We start from the raw sequence: 21,103 nt of genomic DNA, 5'->3' as shown, positions 1-21,103 counted from the left end.
GAAGAAGAAGACCATAGACAACAAACATTGTCACAGTGTACTCTGAAGCTAATGCTAGCAGGAGGCTGTCACTATACTGTGTTTACTTCAGCGCCAGTACGAGCTAGGCTGTTTTCAGTTGTTAGCATGTAAGCTAGTAAGCTCTGGTTGCCTTTCGGTGGTTATTATCTTATCTTAAAATGCATGACTGCGATTTCCGGTTATTTGGTCCATCGCCGTTTAGCAAAATGGACAAACCCTGCACCGGTATATTTGCTTTCTTTAAATAAGTCAGTACCGTCATGCATGGCTGCTTTTTTAGCCCCGAGACTTTCCCAGTTATTAAATAAAGGATTTCCCAAAAGACGAGACTGGACACACGCCTCTCTGGTGGTGTCCGCTCAAGTTCTATTGTGAGTAAGAGATCATGGAGAGGATTTGCATTTTTGCTCGCAGCTGTGAATCAGAATATCATGGACGTCCTATGTGTGTCTTTGTGTTTTTCCTCCAGAATGACTGACTTTGAACCTTTGGCAAAGAGGCTCAAGGTCGGAACCAATGCACCAGCATCTCCATCATCCGTTCTGCGAGGTGAGTAACACGTTTCTATGCTACTCGTTGTGAAGGAAATATTGCTGGATGAGGGATTTTACTTATTTTCAAGAGACACCCAATGATTCATTCTCTCACTGAGAATACAAGCTCACCAGCCATACAGGAAGTTAACAATTTAGCAGAGGCATTGCCAGCGGAGTATTATTATAAACTATGATAACATTCCTAGACCTTGGCTCATCGCGCCAAACTTCTAGAAATGTCAGGGTGTCCTCTTGCAGAGAGATTTTGTACCTTCAACCAGTGTTTATCTATCTGGCTTCCTTACCCAACCTTGGGTCCTATCTATACTGCAATAGAGAAAAGGGGGCATGCAACAAATAATATGTGGTGGATTTAGATTATCCTGTCAACTTGGTTCAGCTTAAATTGATCTTTAGATTCAATATGTCCCCTTTGTAACATGTAAGGGAAATATAACAGTTGACCATAATAATCACGTTTATTTCCCCTTTGATTGATCATGATTGCTCTAAGACACTGTATCTCTAGACAATGTAACTTTGATCATGCTGTTTCCTGTACTACTGAATGCATATTGGCCTGCTTGCTTTAACTAGACATTGTTGTGTTCATGTGATCAAAAGATCTCAACCTTCGACTAACATACCCCAACTAGAGTGGGAGGGGTTAGCCGAATGTATAAAAGTAATGAACTGTTTTCTATCTGTGTGCATATTACAAACTAAACTCTGTCGTATGCACCATGCTCGGGGCATTAAAGGAAGGTGACAATACTGTAAGAGTTTGACACTCGTTTCCTCGTTGGTAGTGGGATTGTAGAAATTGCCACGACAAACACATTGCTTGTTTTTCTTCCGTTATATTCAGATCATTCTTTGTGTAGAAAGATGCAAGATAACGAGTCCGTAGATGATGAAAAAACAGGTGTAAAGAACACAGAGATGAAGATGGATCTGCAGCCAAAGACGGGAGCTGGTAGTTTGCGAAGTGTCAAGAAAAACACTTCTCATCAAAGAATTGGCCCCAGACAGCAACAGAAGTTCATCAATACTCTGGAACAATGGCTTGTTAAACCCAGGAAAAATTCAGATACACCTGAAGTGTGTCAAACCCAAGATGATGTGGAAAGTACAGATGATGGCGGCTTAGAAAGTACCTCAGCTCAGTCTCTGGATTTCCAAAATGCTGAATTACCCACCGAATTTAACATGGATGAAGATACCCAACTCTTCACAGCACAAGACCTGGAGGAACACAGTCAGGTATCACCTTCTTCCCAGGATTCAGCAGCAAGTGGGCTTATCCACACGCTGTCCTGCAATGATGGAGGATCAGAAACAGAAGAATTGGAAACGTGCTCAGCAAGCTCAGAAACCTCTGTCAGACACAAAATCACAGATTTCTTCTCGGGGAACTCATCACGACGTCTACTTGGGAGAAAGGGCCAACCAGATAAGTCCCCAGGGAAACAAGATGGAGACAAGGAATGGACATCTGCTGATGGAAAGCCTGATGTTAAATGGCTTGGGACGCCAATCAGTGAGCTAAAGAGGATGCCTGAATGTGGCGGATCGCTTCCCCCACTGAGGAATGTTCCTGACCAGCACACTGTGATGATAAGGGTTCGAGCTCCTCTTTGTTTTTTTTATATTATTGACAGTACTTGAAGTGGTTACATCAGAGAAACGCACAGTGTTACATTGGCCACCACAATGTTTTTCTGGTTTCTGAAAGTGTAGGAGTTTTTAGACTTCCTGAAAAGTTTGTATATTGAAATGATATTTCTACATCAGGACTATCAAGATAATTAATAAACCTTCAAAACAATTTTTTTAACATCAGCAGCATTATCTTTAATATTATGATGAGGATTTCTCATATTTTATTGTTAATATGACTGATATAAATATTACATGTATTTATACTTTTCTTTTCAAATCCTCTCCCTTTGACAGACAGACCTTCTTCACTATGGTAAAGTTCCTGTTCCATATCCTGGTATGTTTAAGGATACCTGGGACTTCTTCCATGCCAAGATGCCCTGTTCCAGCAGTAATCTGTTTCCTATACAAGATGAGGTAATGGTTCAAGACTTAACTGCTTTTACTAACACATATTATACATTATTTAGGAAAGTGTCAAAATATCACTTTAATTAATACGGTTAAGAGATTCTTTAAGTGATGGTGCTTATCCATAATATCTCACATCTACATGCGCATGAATGAAACACAGTGGGCAGCAACTGACCGTTCAGAGATGTTGGCGCACAGCACTTAATGAATGCATGAAGTCACTGCAATTATGAGACACAACAGCAAAAAATAGATGTTATTCTTTGCATCTTCTAAGCTGAACTGAATTCACCCAGCAGAGACCTTACAAACGTTTTGCTACCACAGGAAACGCAAGAACTTCAGAATAAGAGTCGGTGGGAGCTGATCAAGGAATCTTTAAACAAGAAGTTCACGAGTCCACTTGATATCAAGGCAAGTTGATCACCTCTTTATATTTTTCACTTCATGGTCCGTGCATTATTGTTGTTACCAATTTATGCCACAAGATGGCACCATGAGCCCAGAAAACGTGAGGCATACTAAGGTCTCTTGAGTTTTGTTTTAAAACACATTAAGTGATCCTAACTTAAATGTTAATGTAGACAAATGTTTCTTTCATTTGTTACAGAATGCAATATTGAAATACAGTCCTTCTATCGCCAAGAAATGGGACTTCACAGCTTTAAATCAGTACTGCACTAAGGTAAGGTGTATACATCTGTATTATGATTACTGATCTTTGCAGGACCTCAGAAATGAATGAACTCTCTCTTGGTTCCAAAAACTGCATTTTCTAGTAAACACAGATGGGGACACTCGTTGCACTGATTAACAGAAAACGAATGAAACATCAGCCATCCAATTATCACTATTAACTGCCTGGCATCAGTGTCGTGGCTTCCGAGGGAGATCGGGTCAAAGAAAGTGCAGATGGCTCGGTAATTAGTCGTGACAAGGTATTCAGTTGGTTAAAGACGTCTCATTTGACACCAGATTAGTTTTAACTTAATATAAACACAATTTAAGTTGCTTGTGAAGTGGTATTGTATTGAGAGAAATCTTCATAGCTCCGTTTGCAGATACTAGTCACCACTTGCCTATTTGTTTTTGAAGCAATCGAGAATACATTCAAAAGAGTTCATCACAGTTAATTGAATGTGATTCATATGCATATGTTTTATATTCTTGTACTGCCTGGACATGTCTTTGTTTGGAGCGCTGAGGCTTAGATTCAAAGGTAGTATTTTCAAGGTTGGTTTTCTGTGTTTTGTCATCCTCTGCCAAATCATTTTCTCCACAAGGGGAAAATAGGCCTGAATTGCACCATGATGGCCGGAGCAGTGTTAGTTCATTGGTCATTGCTCAGAGTTGTCAGTGTCTTCTCCGGTCTCGTTGGGAGGTCATCCATCATCGGTTGTCTTGATGCACTCCGCATCATCCTGTGTAGAGAATCAGGGAGGGCTGTACTATTGTCTGGCTCATGAAGGGGATGGGAATATTCTATTTGGAGAGATGGGCCATGTTGTGACATGATTGTTTGATGTAAGAAACCCTGAGCCTGTAAGACTCAACAAATAATAGGCTTTAGTTTCCTGATAGTGAGGCAACCTCATCCACGCATGTGCTGAATGGCATCATCTAGCTTTCCTCATATATTGTGTTTCAGGAAAAAAAAGTATATGTAATGCCAGACAGTATGTCAAATGTGTTTCTGTCATTTTTGCACCGGAGCATTAATGGCTTTTGTTCGGGAGAATGTTGCCGCCCTTCAGAGGCAAAGTGAGAGTCTCGAGAAATAATTTAATCTTTTTGCAAAAGGTCACATTTAGTAACTTGTCAGAAATGAAAATGGCTTGCATTATTTCCCAGATAATGCTTTACTTTGCGCTGTTGAATCAATTGTGTGCCGTGTGTATGCCATAAATCATATTAGAATGGAAGTAACATCAGATACCATCTGAAGATGTTAAGAGGCCTTAGCTGTAGGCCAAGTTCTGTTGTTAAAGTTGGGTTTGGATTGTGTCAAGTCAACTGGATATGGCAAAATTAGATTTTTGTCAGACGGCAAAAATCTCCACTACCATATAGAAATAGTTAAATGTAAGGTGTCACAGAAATGTAGCTTGAACATTGTTTGCACATTGTTTTGTTCACTTGTTTTATGTAAGATACTTGCAGGTAACTTTCAGGAGTCAGCAATCTGTCATTGCTGCTCACACGAAATACATTTGCTTAATTTATACAATATATTATTGAAACACACACTTCCTCTTACTCAAGATAGTTTATTGCCTCTGTCCGTTATAGAATTTATTCACAGCTCAACTGAGTAATGAACCTGTGTTTTAGCAGAAGAGAAAGAACCAATCATGCTACATGATAAGCATTGGTAATGCAGTGATAGAAATTTGCTTGTGTTACCCACTGAATACGGTGTTTGTTAACACACTTCATTTTAATAACAGGATCTTGCATGGGACACAATGCAATGTTTTGTTCCCCATTTTTCACTTTGTTACTTCCCCCTAGAGATGCCCGATTGGAGCCACTGTAGCAGGAAGATTTTGAGTGTCAGAGAATACTAGACATGAATGGCATAGAGTGACGGGCCGGACACCTTCATCGAATATTCATCTGAGCACTCGCACCTTATGAATATCTGAAAAGTCGTTGACGGACAGCCTCACTTTTTGTTCACGTCTCTTTCTTCCGCCAAACCAGTTCTGTATTTATGGTTACGAGCTCGCAAGATGTTTTTATTTTGTACACGTCCACGGATGCAGTGAATCAGATTGGTGTATTGCATCGGACCAGTGGGGAGAAGGAACAGGAGCGTGAGGCGGTTGTGTTAAATCTATAGGGGCGCTTTGGTTTCTCACTGTCCACACGCCCACATCTTGCTAGATTACTTTGTCAGCTTGGTGTGATGTACAGACCTGTATCATGTCATACAGAGAGTCAGATCAGTTGATTTGATGCACTGTCTTCAGCTGATTTAAAGAGGCCGGCTTCTACTACTTCAGCTATATCCACCGTCTCGCCCTGTCAGTCGCCTTCATTTATTACGCCCATAGGAGCAGTTTATGATGTCAACCAGGTCATTACTTATGACAGTGTTTAGTCAGGCTTCCTTTGCTTTTAATATAAATGTCCTGGGCTAAATCACCAACCAAGGCTCCTTATCCTGGGAACACACTGTCCTTTCTATACCAATCCTCAGTCGTTTGCATCTGTTCACGAAGACTGTTTAATCAGCCGGCGTCGTCCTGCAACCTTGATGAAATTGCTTTGTGATTGATCATTCTGACATTTAGCCAACATGGGTGTAAATAAAGGTACTGTAGTATATTGTCTAAGATGGGTTTTTGTACCTAGGAAGTTTGTGGAGTCATGGATGGTTGGTACTTTAATATTTGATTCTGGGGATATTATTATAGATGAACTGTCCAACTTAAGGCTGTTTTTTTCTGTGGAAATACGAGGCCATAACTTTCATGTTTTCTTTTAAATGCTCCAATATTATGAGGTAATCGTTTTCATCTGTTTTTTATTTGTTCAGTTTAATTTTAGCCAATTATTTTACAGGGAATTGGCCTCTAATATTATACATTGCATTTCATTAATACTTATTTTTCTGTATAATGTTTGATAAGATCGCAACATTTTTGATAGCTGTAAATTAAATCTCCAACTTCTCAGGCCAAACAGCTAATAATGTCACAGCTGAGTTTTGTGGCAAAACAACAAACAGATCTCTTGCTCTCTCCAAGGTCCTGAAGCCCGACGCTGCTGAACATCTGTTTGACTTCCTGCTGCCAGACATGGTGCAATTAGCACTGAGAGCATCTGAGCTCTGCACCAAGGTAACAGCCATCACTAACCAATGGACACAAACTCGCTGGTCTGTGACATAGTAGATCACCGCAGCAGGTTAACCCCAAAGGTCGCAGCATGACAAATAAGCTCCTGAAATGGTAGTAAAACGGGTGAGGTCAAGGCACGTAGCTATTGATGGTCATTTATCAGATGTTTAACGTGCTTTGGTCCATCTGTTTGTGTGGCACAAAGACTGAGCTGAAAAAGTCTCATTAGAAAGGTTTCTATGTGTTAATTTAGCCAAACAGCTAATCATCTAATTTTAGCATCTGTCTGTTACTCATTTTAATTTGATCAATTAACACCCGAAGTGGCCCACACACAGATGAAAATATTTCCCAAGTAAAAGCTGAAACATTAATTGTCATTTTTTTTAAGGTAAAGAGATAAATAAATTAATGTTAAAGAAAATTTAAAGGATTCTTACATCTGTGCCCTCTTGGTCATTTTCAACATTTCTGACCACCATATTTTCTCATTGTTCTATGGTCTTAAGACAGCACACTCATTCTATTACCTTTACAGAATTCTTTATTAAGATGCATTGTTCCTTTTTAAATACATAACCTTTTTTAGGGATGGCACAAGTGTGCAGCAACAGACCTTGATTGTAATTATGATGACTGATTCAAGAAGCGCAGAGTGGGACAGAATTAGCACGTTAACACAACATACTTCAACATCTCATTGGACAAATTGACGAATCAAATGATTTTGACCTTCCTCGGTTGTTCCTCCTCCAGCCGATACCTCTCCTCAAGAGAGGCATGAACCACTCCATCACGATGTCTCAGGAGCAGGTGGCATGTCTGCTCGCCAACGCCTTCTTCTGCACGTTCCCGCGACGCAACTCTAGAAAGACCGAGTACTGCAACTACCCAGACATCAACTTTGTCAGGTAAAGTTGGGATGTGATGCTGACTCATGAGGGCTTAAAGTTACATAATCTAAAAAGATACTTCTGTAACAACGAGCTTCATTTCCATGAGGGGGCACTACTGTATGTGTCTTTTCTTTTTCTCGTGGCTGGAGGTTCGTGCACGCAATATTTACATTGCACTTTGTTACAATTACATACGAACAAACACTATCTGAAAGATTTAAAAAAGATAAACCACATCACCCACTACACATTGGAGCATTTTTTAAAAGCCACTGACCTTTTTCATGGTGTAATCATTATATTATGCACAGTGAAGACTTTTCCTTTAACCTGCTCTACCTGCCAGTACTAATTGATGCAATGCATTATTGTTTACAGAACAGATTATTAACCAAAGCTGTGCATTCTGTCTCAAAGAAGGATGCATTGTTTTGCACAGCTTATTGAAAAAAGAGTAGGTAAATTTCATTATATCCATTTTTAAGGTCAAAGCTGAGATTTCCTGTCCTTTAACTGTAAGGTCACTGTCCCTGCCCCCTCATGTACAGATACATTTGGATATATTTTACATTCATTAGTTTATTCTGCTGATATGAGACAGTATTTGTTTTTCATTCTTCCTCTACACATGCAGTTTACAGGCAAATGTCTTCCTTTTAAAATGGTCAAGTACGACAAACAGGGCGGCTCAAGGGCGTTCTTTTTTTCTTCCCGGCAAACTTCCACTGTGGAGATTGTCTATGTTCTGTAATGCCAAATCAGTCTGCAGATCACCTCTCCGCCATGTCTCCCATCTCTGTTGGCATCATAGTGTAATTACCTAAATGGATGAAGGAATTAGATTAACATTGACTCAGATGGCTGCTTACGACAACGGAGGAGGCCATTGGCAGTTTTTGCAGAGGACTGTGACAGAGTTCAATCGCATCAGTATTTCATTCACATAAAGCTTTTGCTGTGATGTGAAAGGAAAGCCAGTGTCGTCTTTTTCAGCCCGACGGTAACTCCTCTCCCGAATCACCAATTTCCCGTGCAGCAGATATAAAATGCTTTGTTACTTTCTATAAATTTATTTCCTTTTCATTACATTCACACTTTTCATCTCTATTCTTCATTATTTCCTACAGACGCTCTTGGTAAAGGACAAAAACAAACTTTTATCTGCAGCTGTTCTTTTATCTCAATGCAGATTTCTTATTTCCATTGAGATAAAACTGAAAAATCATCAGTTTTTTTGCCTTTTTGTTCTTTGGCGCTGTCATTCAAAGTTACATCATTACCTTCTGCCCATCTGTGGGGGTATATTGATGTTATATAATATCGTGGAATAATTCTGTATTCCCCAAAGACTGAGATGTGACTTGTTCCTAAAAGCCTACCCTCACATAGTGGCCAGCTTATGTCAAAGGCAGTTTGTCCCGAGGACTACACAACGTATAATTGTTTGTAGGGGCCACATTGACAAAAGGAAAAGTGAATGCAGGAGTTGACTTTGATGAATGGGTTTCTCTGCCCCTGCAGGACCCTCGGTGCATCCAGCTTTTTATCATTGTTTCACTCACATGAAATTACTTACTCTTTATTGTGGGCTGGCGGTGAGGCTCTTTCTAGAATTTGCTCGAGGGGGAGATGTTGGTCTAAATTCTAAAAGTGCATTCAAACCCTAGTACCAGCAGCTTTTATGTGTGCGTTTGTGTTTAACTTTTCAGGGGGACTGACCTTTTGACTCCTGAGGACTCTGTTGCTTAAAAGGGACACAGGGCTTCTTAATGTATCCCCAAGGAGGGAGCCCTGTTACCCTCTCTGCTCTTTTTTTATGTGAGTGCTGTGATGTGGCACATGAGTATGACTCGGTGATGGCAAGCCTGGGGCAACTCCATTGTCGTAACAGTGAAGGAGCGCCTACATAATCGGCTAGTGACTGAAAGAGAAGCTGAGTGAGGGATGAACTAATTTATATCCAGTTGTTTGAGTTGGAGTTCAAGCATGACTGAACTCACATGGCCAAAGTGGAGGTCCTGTGCCTCTATAGTACTGGTTGTTCAAAGAGTCATGTTTCCAGGTCTTGGCTGTAGCTTTTTGATTTTACGAGTTGCCAGGTATAACCTTTCTGCCTTAAGACTATGCTTTCATCATCATGAAAGAAGGATAATATCAAATTCCAACCAGGTTTTAATGAAACCCATAATTTCTCTTTATCTGCAGACTGTTTGAAGGATCCTCTTCAAAGAAGATTGAGAAGCTGAAAACCCTGATGTGCTATTTCAAAAGTGTCACTGAGCAAAGTAGGTGTTTGGATTTTACTTTTCATGAGTAATTTCAATTATCGCAATAAAGATCTCAAATTTGTATGTTCTTTTCTTTTAAGAGCCTCTTGGACTTGTAACATTCACACGACAAAGTTTGGATAAGCCCCCACCATGGGAAAGGTGTAGTATATTGATACTGTTATTACACCTCAAACATTTTAGTAATTATAGGAAGTGTCGTTTGTTAATTGTATCTCCCAGCAGGCTGAATCCAGTAGACTAGTGGGAAGCAGTTAAAGATCCATCATCTCATCTTTGTTTCAGCTCTCAGACTCACCTCACAAAGCTCCACATCACGTGTGAGGGAACCATCGAGGATGATGGTTGTGGAATGCTTCAGGTAAGACACATGGGGAATATCTTCATCATGATCATTTGCTGTAATTTTCAGAGTCCTATTGTTTTGCTTGTCGGAGCTCTAAGTTGGAGAAATACTCCTCCCTGCCTGTATTTGGTTCCCATTCTCTCCTGCCCCTGCTGTAGTCAGTCACTGAGCCACTTCATTCTGGAGCCTTTCACCCAGATTGCTTACTACTGCTGAAAAGGCCTTTGAGGGAGTGTGCGCTGGGACTGGGGTCGAGGCCTCTGAGCCTCCTCCGCTCAAAGTGTCGGCCGCGCTTCCTGTGCACTGTCAGGGCGGCCCGCTTTGCCTTTCACCTTTTGTCTGCCTCCAGTTGCCACAAGCTGACAGTTGATGTGCACACATGACCAGCTCCGGGGCACACTGTGGCCTGGATTGATGGATGCTCTGCTGGGGTGGAGGGGGGGCTGAGGGGTAGCTGACAGCCTGTCAAAGCAGACTTTGGAGGCTTGCCTGCTGTCCCAGAGTTGAGTGACCAGTTTTGGGAGATCTGCTCTCACAATGCCGCTCGCCCATTTGCGCCGTCTTCCTGGGGTTCGCAATGGGGTTGGCCTGCGCTCTTCCACACGCCAGTGAGCAACAACTGTCAGTCCTGAATTTGGATTATATGCATGTTCCACGCCGCTGCTTTCTGACTAAAACAATGAGTCGTCACGTACGTGCCTGAGCTGAAACGATGAGATGCGTAGTTTCCTTTGAATCATAAACAGACCAAAATAAACGGGTAAATCCGTGTCACCCATAGATCTGTGCACGGACCTGAAAGAACGCAGGCAGCACAAGATATCACAGGCATCAGTCAGCAGTCACTTCAGGAGCGTGTTATGACTGGAGAGAGATGTTTACTTTGGATTGTGGGCTTGCACTCTTGTTTTGATATTTGCTACTGGCAGCAACACACTGAAGTGCTGCCCCTGAGTGGAACTCATTTTGGCATGGGGGGGCAGATGTCTGAGTAATGTGAGCACCTCAGGCCACCTTCCCAATCAGCTTGTCTGGGACTCAGTCACAAAAAAAGAAAAAGGGCCGAGACCCTTTCACAAGCTGTTTTCATCCTGATGTCCAAAAGGGAAGCAATACATTTCATTGTCAAAGAAAAACCTCAAGTTAATTTCACCTGGATTATGTTTTCTGTTGCTGTTGCATTTATTATGAGAATAAATGCATGTTATAAAGTATCAGTAGATGTTTCAAATGCATGGCAGGTCCATCGGGTTTACTGTCAATCATCTGTTTTAATTTGCAGGTGGATTTTGCCAATCAGTTTGTTGGAGGAGGCGTCACCGGTTCTGGTCTGGTTCAAGAGGAAATCCGTTTTCTGATCAATCCGGAGCTCATTGTTTCTCGCCTCTTCACTGAAGCCCTGGACCACGATGAATGCTTGATCATCAGAGGTCAGTAAAATGAAAATCCCCCCCCTCACCCCCCCGGTTGTTAAACTTTCATTTTCAAACCGAAGGAATTCAACACTTCAATTATTCATGATTTTTAGTCTGTTGATCCTGATACGATCAATACTGCCTCAGGTTCACTTTTCTTTGCGTGTTGAGTGATTCTTGTCACACACAGCATGTGGTGCACATCACAGACGCTCAGTTTACCCCATCCTGGCTCAGAAAGACAAGTCTGTTTCCTGTGTCTGATGTCCTTGTCGCTTGTTTCCTTTTTGATTGGCGGCTTCAGTTGGGAGGTTGAGTGTGGGCTTCCCTGATTGCTCTGTTGGGTCTTTCTGTTGAGTAATTCCAACTGACTGTCCATTAAGTTTTGAGTGCTTCAACAAGATTAGGACAGGACCCAGGAACAAGAGCCCTGGGGAGTCCCAGCAGGAGGCTGATGGTGCCTGTCTGGATTTTTTTTCCCAATTCGCCACAGTTTGTCTGTATTTATTGTGATTGTTTGATTGGGTTGTATAAAGAAGCAAGAGGACCAAACAAGTACATTTGTCAAATCCAGTTTTCATATTTATTTTAATAATAATAATAATAATTTAAGCTTGTTTTCGAAATATCCAGACTACTGTTTAAATATACATAGTAAACCCTACATACGTATGCAGTGTTTGAATATGTGTTATTATAAGGGACAATGAATTTAATAAATGTGTGATAAAGTGTGGAAAAGCTGGTAAGACCAGTGATGAAGCTACACAATATTAAAATATGCAGCCGATTCATTATCGAGTACGCCAGCCAATCATTTCATTCGGGCAAAATTTGATTATTGGCTTCCGAAAAAATTTATCAACTCTACCTTTCAACGGTTTTCTTTGGCTATGTCTTTGTCTGCTGATTTCATTGTAGCCATTTCTATCCCCAGGTCCCTGTTACATTATTATGCTATATTCTGTTGCACAACTGGAACCAGCCTCAAACACCCTTGAACCATAAAGACATAAGATACCTTTTGTTGCATAACGAGTGGGTTGGATCAGAACAAGAAATGAGGCAACAGAGCCTCCGCCCTCCCGACCACCAATCATACTGCTGTAGCACTTCCCGCTTTGCCGGAGTCACCTTCAGACTCCTTGGCGGCCATCCCTCCCTCGCCTCCACTTGCGCCACTTAACGTTATTACTGGGGCCCAGAATTAATTATAGCTCGAAGACCTGCCCAGGACCTGCTCCACTAATGGACTCTTCCATTCCATCATCTTTATTAAACCCCTGCCTGTATCTCCTGTGCTCCGTTGTAAAAGTCCAAGTCTTTGCTGCAGTGTGCCAAAATACATCACAGGGGAATATGATTTACCACATGGCCATACAGTAAGGGAAGCTAATGGATCTTACCCCTGCACTGAAATTTGCAAAAGTGCCCAGGCCTAATTGAATCTCCCTTGATTGCTTGTTATCCGGCCGCTGTCGGGGGTGGTCAAAAGTATAAATAGCATCAAGGATAGGTCGTGTGATTCATTGGTGGCAGTTACGACCATAGAGGCTTAACACAAGGAGATAGTGATGGAGGGACATTCTTTCTTGACACTGCACAAAATCTTGCTTTGTGTTGCCTACCAAAATAGTCTTTGTCTGTATCTCAAGCTAAATTGAGTTGAGCCCTGGAATATGAGGGATGGGGCTTTGAAAGTCCTAGAAGAGTCCTTGAAATTGACGTTTTAACAAAAGTGAAGGAATCCTGTTGTTAATTTCTTTCCATGCAGAACTAGAGTTGCTAAGTTTTACCAAGTGATGAGAGGAGATTCTGACCTTTTTACAGTTTCTGGTCCACTACAAATTTGAGGTGTATTTGTTCTGATGAATTTACACATGAATGAAACAACCTTTAGGAACATTGTGAATTATACCCATGGATTTTTGTGCAACCCCTTTTTGTTTCTTATAAATAACTCATAATAACTAGAAACATCTTTCACTGGCCAAGATTTATCTGCTTCCATCCACAAATGATATGCAAATAGCAAATGGGTTGCATAAAAAAATCAAAAGCATAATTAATGTTGTTCCTGAAGGTTGTTCCTTTCAAGTGCAAATAACGTTGATCATAGAGTTTGATATTTTTGGAAAACCAATAAAGGTCAGGTGTATGCACAGTTAATGCTCTGGTTTTAGGGTGGCACGGTTATCTCACTATGAACCTGACACGCTTTCCATTCTTATTTCCAACTTCTAACATCACTATAATGTTTTATACATAAAGTAACGTAATGTGTTTTAGTCCATATATTATGCTAAAAGCATTCATAGTCATGTATGTATTAATGTAGATACCCATGTTGATGAAGGTTGAAATTGAGATGGGGCAATGTTAGACAGTTGAGCCAAGCACTGTGATTCCCCCCCGGCCCAGACTCCAAATGACATCATCGGCCCAAGATGGAACCAATCGTATTTGATATCATGCTTAATTTCTGGGTAAAGGGAGGAGGTAGAAGGACGTAATCCATCTTTATGTACAGTCTTTGCATTGTACACATCCTCATATACCAATACATGAACCCGAGTTGATGCCTATATTTGCCATATGTAGTGTTTTGCTATTGTTGCACTGTTTTCTTTCTTAAGCATACTCTCTCATTGTGTGTTTTCACGTCACACACTTCAAAATCCAGAATCAATGACTCTGAGCTGTAAAATAAAGCAATACTGGATTTGTCCCTGCATGTTAGTTTAATGATCACTGTGATGTAGTATGATTCAGAGCCCATTGTGTTCTATTTAAGTGGTGAACTAGATGAGGTACTTCTGTGTTGCATTCAGGCGGCAATTTACCTTTTCACTTTAAAAAGAAATGAAGGGAGGCTGATTATCAGTGAAATCCTGTCAAGTGGAGAGCGCTGTGTAGATTCCCTCCCCCCCCCCCCGTGTATCTCCGGATACCTGCTGACCAACACCACACTATTAATCCCGTGGTTTATTCACTTTGCAGCGTGAAGCAGCTCAGGGAGTGCTCTTGACAGTCAGGTATTAATGAGCGCTAATGACAGGGAAGTTAATTTGTGGCCTCATTTGTTTGACTATGTTGTTGCCTTCCCCACCTCCTGCCCCCCTTTTTAATGGCGTTGAGTTCCCCCCCCCCCCCCTTCGGGCTGGTAGTCAGTCGCTGCCTCTCATGTTGTTTTTTAAGGGGGGCAATAACTTGACCTTCCGCTCGCCAGAAGACAGCTGCTCCTGTTTCGTCCAATCACAGACAGCGGAAAAACCACGGACAGTTTTTTTTACAGTGATTTTTTTTTTAAATCAATTTTTATTGTTGAATTTCACAGGAGGAGACATTTCATATAATTCCCTTTCTTTCTGTTTAGTGTAAGTTTACATTTAAGACAATGTTATGCCGTACGGAGTCTTTCTAGCACAACATTTCTACCCTTTATAATATATCAATGAGTCATATTAGAATTTATTAATCTCTGTCAAATCTAAACATATTGATTTGCATTAATTACACCACAATTGAAATCCTTTTTTCATTTTCCGCCAACCACTGTTTCATTTAGCATAATTAAAATAGCTAAAGTGGATTTGATGTGCCTGTTAATGCAATGTAACCATACCTGCCATTTCAGCTTTGACACATAAGTGGAAGTGGTCTTTAATTCTGACCATGTTTATAATTAAGATTAACATGTTAATGTTGTGCAGTGGTGCGTGATTAATTTCTCTGTTTGTTATTACCAGGTACACAGCAGTACAGCAAATACACAGGCTACGCTCAGACCTACAAATGTGCCGGAAGCCATCAAGACCCAACTCCAAGGTATTAATGGAACTTGAAAGGCTTAAATTATAGCTCACTTATATGTTTAGCACCTTCCCTATAATTATTTGTGCCACCCTGGACAGCCTGATTAATGAAAGACAATCTCTTCTGGTTGGTCCAACAGTTTAGTCCAAGCAGCTCTGCAACTATTGGATGGTCATTCATGGTCCCCAGAGAATACACCCTTCTTACTTTGACTGTTAGGAACAAATACAAGTTAACTAATGACATTTACTTAGTGTTCAACTCTGATTGAAACATGCCAGCATCCTATCTAAGTACATTAAGATATAGCAACCTGTTAAACCTCATCATGTTAGCATAGTCATTATGAGAATTAGCATTGATGTGAATTGTACCAATATTATGTTGATGTACCAAAGCATGCTTTTTAATGCCTGTCTGGTTTTATTTGTACAGCTTCTTATTTCTTATATGGGTGTGCAGCTTTGAGAAATTGTCACCCTATTTGACTAAAGCGCAGTTGTTGTTTTGTAACATAAAACGTTGCTTTGTTTCAGAGATGACTGGCAGAGAAGATGCACAGAGATCGTCGCCATTGATGCGCTGCATTTCAGGAACTTTCGGGAACAGTTTAAACCAGAGAAAATCGACCGAGAACTCAACAAGGTAAGTTTTTAATTTATTTCTTTGACTCTGATTTCCGTGCTTCATTTATTTATTTTTTTATTGTTTCTTTCTTGTGTTTCTGTGAATTTCTTTACTCTGCTGGTCAGAAAATATGAATACTGAGTCACATCAGTGGCTTTTGCTCATTGGTTTTAGATCAGGCTGTAGATAGAAGACGCCTGAGCAACATATGCCAGCTCACTAGTTCTTGTATGGCAAAGTCTGCACTAAGCACATTTTTTTAATTTGACGACAAATTAAGTTTTTATAATTTATGGCAGTGGAAGTGTGTGGGGGGGCAATCTACCACCACTCTTTGATGTTACACATTAATGCCCCATAGTCTTGTTTCTTGAACAGCATTATGCTGCAGTATTGTCACGTTTATAATTTATTTGTGATTTCACTTCATGGTTAGTTTGCAGAGATTTAATGATTTCAGTGTGAATCCATTTAGCTGATAATTCGAAAAATGGTCTCATCACAAATGTCAGCTGAGACATTGACTGATGGTTCGATTCTCAAAGTAAACATGTGAATTATAGATGTGTCATATGATTGTAATACAGACTGATAGATTGTCATATATGTGGAGAATAAGCTTCATTTTATTCATTAGTCTCTGAATGAATATCAATGAATGTAATTGACCCCTGAACAATTAATCACAATTATTGGATTAACAGAACCGATTTTTTAAACACAGGAATCCCTCCCAGATGTGCTGTCTCCCAGTCAGAGCTGCTCATTTGTAATAGAAAATCAAGATGTTAATGTTGTCAAGTCTGCCGTCAGAAAGCATGGAGGAGTTTGACAACTCTGACAGGGGTGTGAGGAATGCACCAACATGAAGATCAATCCCTTTTTTCAAACGTTGTTTAGCCAACTGTCATGTCTGCCCTTTCACAGGAGGAATTTATGACTGGTCAGGGGGAGGATGGGCCCGCACAATTCATTTTCACAATTGACCTCATCTCCAATGTGAAAACTAATGTCCTGAGTCCTCCGAGATCTTTTATTTAACACATCCATTATTTGACGTGTGTGATAACCCACTCGACATGTCATGTGAAAAGGCTCCCGGTCATGCACATGGATAATGTGCAATTTTGAATCTGTAAAAACCACGCCAATTTCACACCAGTGGAAGAAGAGGTGGGAAGTTGCCAAATGACAAAATGTAAAAGAAATGCATGTTTATATCAGGCCCATCAACCCGTGTGTTCATTCATCGAATGATATGTCAAGCACAGGCCTGCAGGCGAATGGAATTACTTTCTTACCGGCTTTTCTATATTCCATTTACATGTGATGTTATGTAGACGCTCTGCTCTGCAGGCCTGGCTCGTATGAACCGTACCAGTGATCTGGAACAGTGGGGTGATCCTGAGACCTGAGGCTCATCAGGGCTGATTCTGGCTTTCTTTTTTTATTGTCACCCCATGAAAACCCTGTCCATGTCCAAAATCACTCCATTTACTACTGTTTGCGTGAGGTATATTTCACTAAAATTTTAAGCCCTAATAAATTCTCTCAAATGAACAACAAAATATACTTTAACATATCCACTTCTTTGTGTGTGATACTTAATATATAACATTCATAGATCTTAAATATACTGCTCACTTTTCCATTTGGAAAAAAATTATGGATTCCAGCCACAGCTAATTCTTTACAGTGTTTTTATGTCTGTTAAAGAACACTTGTCCTATCGCATCAAGTTATGTTTTTCTTCTTCTTTACATTTCATAATCTGCTTCATTTACATCCCTTTACTCTGTCATCATTTAGGCCTACTGTGGCTTTGCTCGCCCTGAGGAACAAAGCCAAAACCTCTCCGCAGTGGCCACAGGGAACTGGGGCTGTGGCGTTTTCGGAGGTGACACACGTCTTAAAGGTAAAAGCTCTGACGCAAACACTTCCGTCACGGGGTCTTGCAAGGTTCTCTTTAGCAATCTACGCGGGACTCTCTTCCTGGTTATAACCGAGTACATTTCAGATTGAAAGGCTCCAGCAGACTGGTGTGGCCATCCATTTGTCTCCCGGGAACGCATCCTTTTACTTAAAGCCTGTTCGTCGCCTTCCTTTTATTGATCAAATGACAACGTTAATATGTTTCATTAATAGTGAAATTGATCGGCTGCTGGAGTCCATCAGTCTGTTACAGCACTTTGTCTCAGCCTTGTATCGGTGTCACCGAGCAGGGAGCCTAAGTAGAGTTTACACTAACCGTTTGCAGTGGCAGCTCCGCTTCTCCCTTTCCGCTTGACTTATACATACATCCTTATGTATTTGTTAATTAGGTGGAGCAAGCTACAGCCCTCCATAGGCACCATCACCTACTGTCTGCTTAATGACACGGCTCCTGGGAAGAGCTATCATGATGCAGATGCAGCTTTCCTCCTGGGATTAGTTCCTGTGGCCTCACGTAGTCCACCTATTTTTTAATTGTCAGATACGTTATGAAGAAAGTGGCTGTAACAGAAACAGCGGATGCAAACTGCTGAAGTGCAGACGCGTTCAGCTTAGCCCCCTTTTCTGAAAATGTCGACTCAGTTTTTATCATTTACTTGCCACTGTCCCAACCTTCATTAATCAGCAGACATATTTCCAGTCTCTTAAAATATTCACAGCTCTCCGGGGCCAGACCTGGCTTCTCTTTGTAACTAATCCAGAGTTCTCAGTGGGGGTGAGACCTATTCCCTCGAGTATTTACCTTTTGCTGTACAGACTAGTGCCAATCACTCTTAATTGTAACATCCATCAGCTTCTGAATGACTCTTTAAACTTGACTGTGGGAAATCGAAACCATGTTTCAAAGCAGTAAAGACCAATCCTTCTACTCTTGTGTCACTCTCGCTGTCGAAGTTTAACTCAGGCTTCTTTTCCTGCAGCTCTGCTCCAGATGCTGGCAGCTGCTGAGGCGGGCCGAGATGTTGCCTATTTCACCTTCGGTGACAGCCAGCTCATGACAGATGTCCACAACATGCACTCTTTCCTCACGGAGCAGAACATCAGTGTCGGTGAGGCAAACAACATCCTGTCTGCTCCTTGTTTATATCCAGCTGTGTTCGTAACTTTCATTATTTATCTATCCTTATTTATTTTTGAGTTAGTTTTGAATTTATTTGTAAATGATATAAAGTCATAACCCAAGGATATGGTTAATTATTGATAGTAAGAAAACAATGACGTTCACATTTTCCTTGCGTTCATATCGGTTCACTATGGAGACAACATACACTGTCCCTTGTCTCTGTCACAGGGGAGGTGTACGATCTCCTGGGGCAGTACAACAGCTCAGTGTGCAACAGCTGCCTCGGCCGGCGCCCTGACGTCAGCCTCTACTCCTTCATCTACCAGCAGGTCAGCTCCTCCCTGGCACCCGAATGAGTCCGACCGGCGCTCTGCCAGACAACATGTCCCCACACACTGCCGTTAAGGTCAGGTGGCCGATGAGTCACCGCGCCTTATCTTCCTGGAAATGAAACACGGAATTTCAATATTCTCTGTTCTTACAGCTTTATTTTTGACTTTTATCATAATTTTTTCATCAGTCTTTTTACACTACCAAATGTGGTCTCTACCACGTGAAAATCTGGCGTGCAGAAAACAACAACTGAAACGCAGGAGTTGATTATCTATGACCCTGTTGTCGCTGGAGTCCAAGCTGTGTTCATTTTGCCGCCGCTGGTAATACGCCAATGTATTGAGCTTCAATACGACGCAATTGTGATTTTAATGGTGAAGCAAAGGTTGCCATCCATCTTCAGACTTTGTCATGTTGCCTTTTTTTTACACCCACACATATCGAGCCTAATTGAATTGGCTGTCAGGAATCGAGTTAAAGGGAAAGGAATAACAAGAGCGGGGATCGGAAAGCTTGGAGCGGACTCCAAGATGATTTAAAAAGCAGCCTGGCTCTCAGAGAAGTAATCTCATACCTTCTACATTTATAGTAGCGTTCTAGTTTTGATCTTGGATCCATGAATATATTGTTTTTGTGATTTGTAAGATTTAAATGAAGCCAGTTGCACTTGAAATCATAATTTTGTTTGTTTCAACTGATATCCGTGTAAAATCTGTTTCTAATAATTGTGAAATGTCTACACATGAATGAATATGGTGGATACTTGTTTTTTCAAACCACTCTTAATAAAAATGAATCAGTTTTAAATTAAAAGAAAATGTATTATATTCTATAGGACCATTTGCGTAGAGCCCCAAATGTCAGTAATACATCTTTGAACAATCAGAATGACGGCGTCTTGTCCCACGGATGTAACAGCCTAAATGGGTTTTCCTTACAGCCTTGCCATTTATCTTCCTCCAGCTATCACTTCACCCTTTCACTCACAGTTTAATAAGGTCATACCTTTTATATAAACTGTACATGGCACCTCATTAAGTAAAGAGTAGATCATAGAACATCCAGTCAGGCGTGAGTCAGGCAGTGGGGCTCCTGTGTGGTTTCACTGTCGGACAACACACAGCTTCATTTGCATCAAGAAGAAGAAGAAGAGGAAGAAGCTGCTCGACAGACGTCTCAGAGGTTTGTAAAGCAACATAGATGTGATATTTGTTGGCATGAAATAAATTCCTGGATTCGCCCCCTGATTTGGATCAACACCAAAATGTATTATACCCCATTATTCCACCAAGTTTCATGGTAATAGGTTGTGTATTTTTGCTCAATTCTGCTTAAACACAAATAAATCGACATGGGTAAAAAAATAACCATCTTGGGGCAGTAAAAGTGTGCTGCAATAACCCGTTGGATGCTGCTTTTAGTGTTTTTAAGTCGACTTATGGGATTATCGACACTTGTATTTCAGTGTGGCCTGTTTTCTCTTCTCTGTGTGATTATTTAGATACGTGCCTAATGAGCGGTTGTCTGTCCATGCACAGATTACCGAGTCAGCAGGCGTTTATTGACTAAATATATTTAGTCGAATGTTAAATTAGTTTTGTCCCCACAGTACCTGTTGTTGAATTGACTCCTGGGAGCCTCTAAGTGAATGAATGAGGTGTGGGCGTCTCCAAGCTTGGCGCCGTCTGCCTTCATGGAATCAGTACCTGTAAGTAGGGGGTCTCTCTTTGTAGCTTGCCGAGTTCAAAAGAAACCTTTGGTGACGTGTCTCTCGAGGGGATCGACCAGGGACACACTGGGGTTTCCTTCTGGATTGATCCCTCAGCAGTGAACCTCATGTGTGTCTTTG

The 21,103-nt window shown here is 41.0% G+C and overlaps 1 protein-coding gene across 1 annotated transcript; it reads left to right on the top strand.

Annotated features, from left to right (window-relative positions):
* The first annotated feature begins 21 nt into the window (after positions 1–21).
* On the top strand, positions 22–20,043 carry LOC133027629 (poly(ADP-ribose) glycohydrolase-like). The gene is made up of 17 exons (XM_061094686.1): positions 22–392; positions 491–570; positions 1,426–2,180; positions 2,514–2,636; positions 2,961–3,047; positions 3,244–3,318; positions 6,386–6,478; positions 7,235–7,389; positions 9,580–9,659; positions 9,743–9,803; positions 9,948–10,023; positions 11,291–11,438; positions 15,173–15,251; positions 15,776–15,884; positions 17,676–17,781; positions 18,779–18,907; positions 19,150–20,043. The coding sequence occupies exons 1-17, from the start codon at positions 184–186 to the stop codon at positions 19,275–19,277; spliced, it is 2,493 nt and encodes an 830-aa protein (XP_060950669.1). The 5' UTR covers positions 22–183; the 3' UTR covers positions 19,278–20,043.
* The last annotated feature ends 1,060 nt before the right edge of the window (positions 20,044–21,103 follow it).

Source organism: Limanda limanda, chromosome 21 (genome assembly GCF_963576545.1).
Source record: "Limanda limanda chromosome 21, fLimLim1.1, whole genome shotgun sequence".
In the NCBI taxonomy this organism is placed as follows: Eukaryota; Metazoa; Chordata; class Actinopteri; order Pleuronectiformes; family Pleuronectidae; genus Limanda; species Limanda limanda.
Note: the sequence above shows the minus strand (reverse complement) of the source record. Positions and strands in the feature narration are given on the sequence as shown.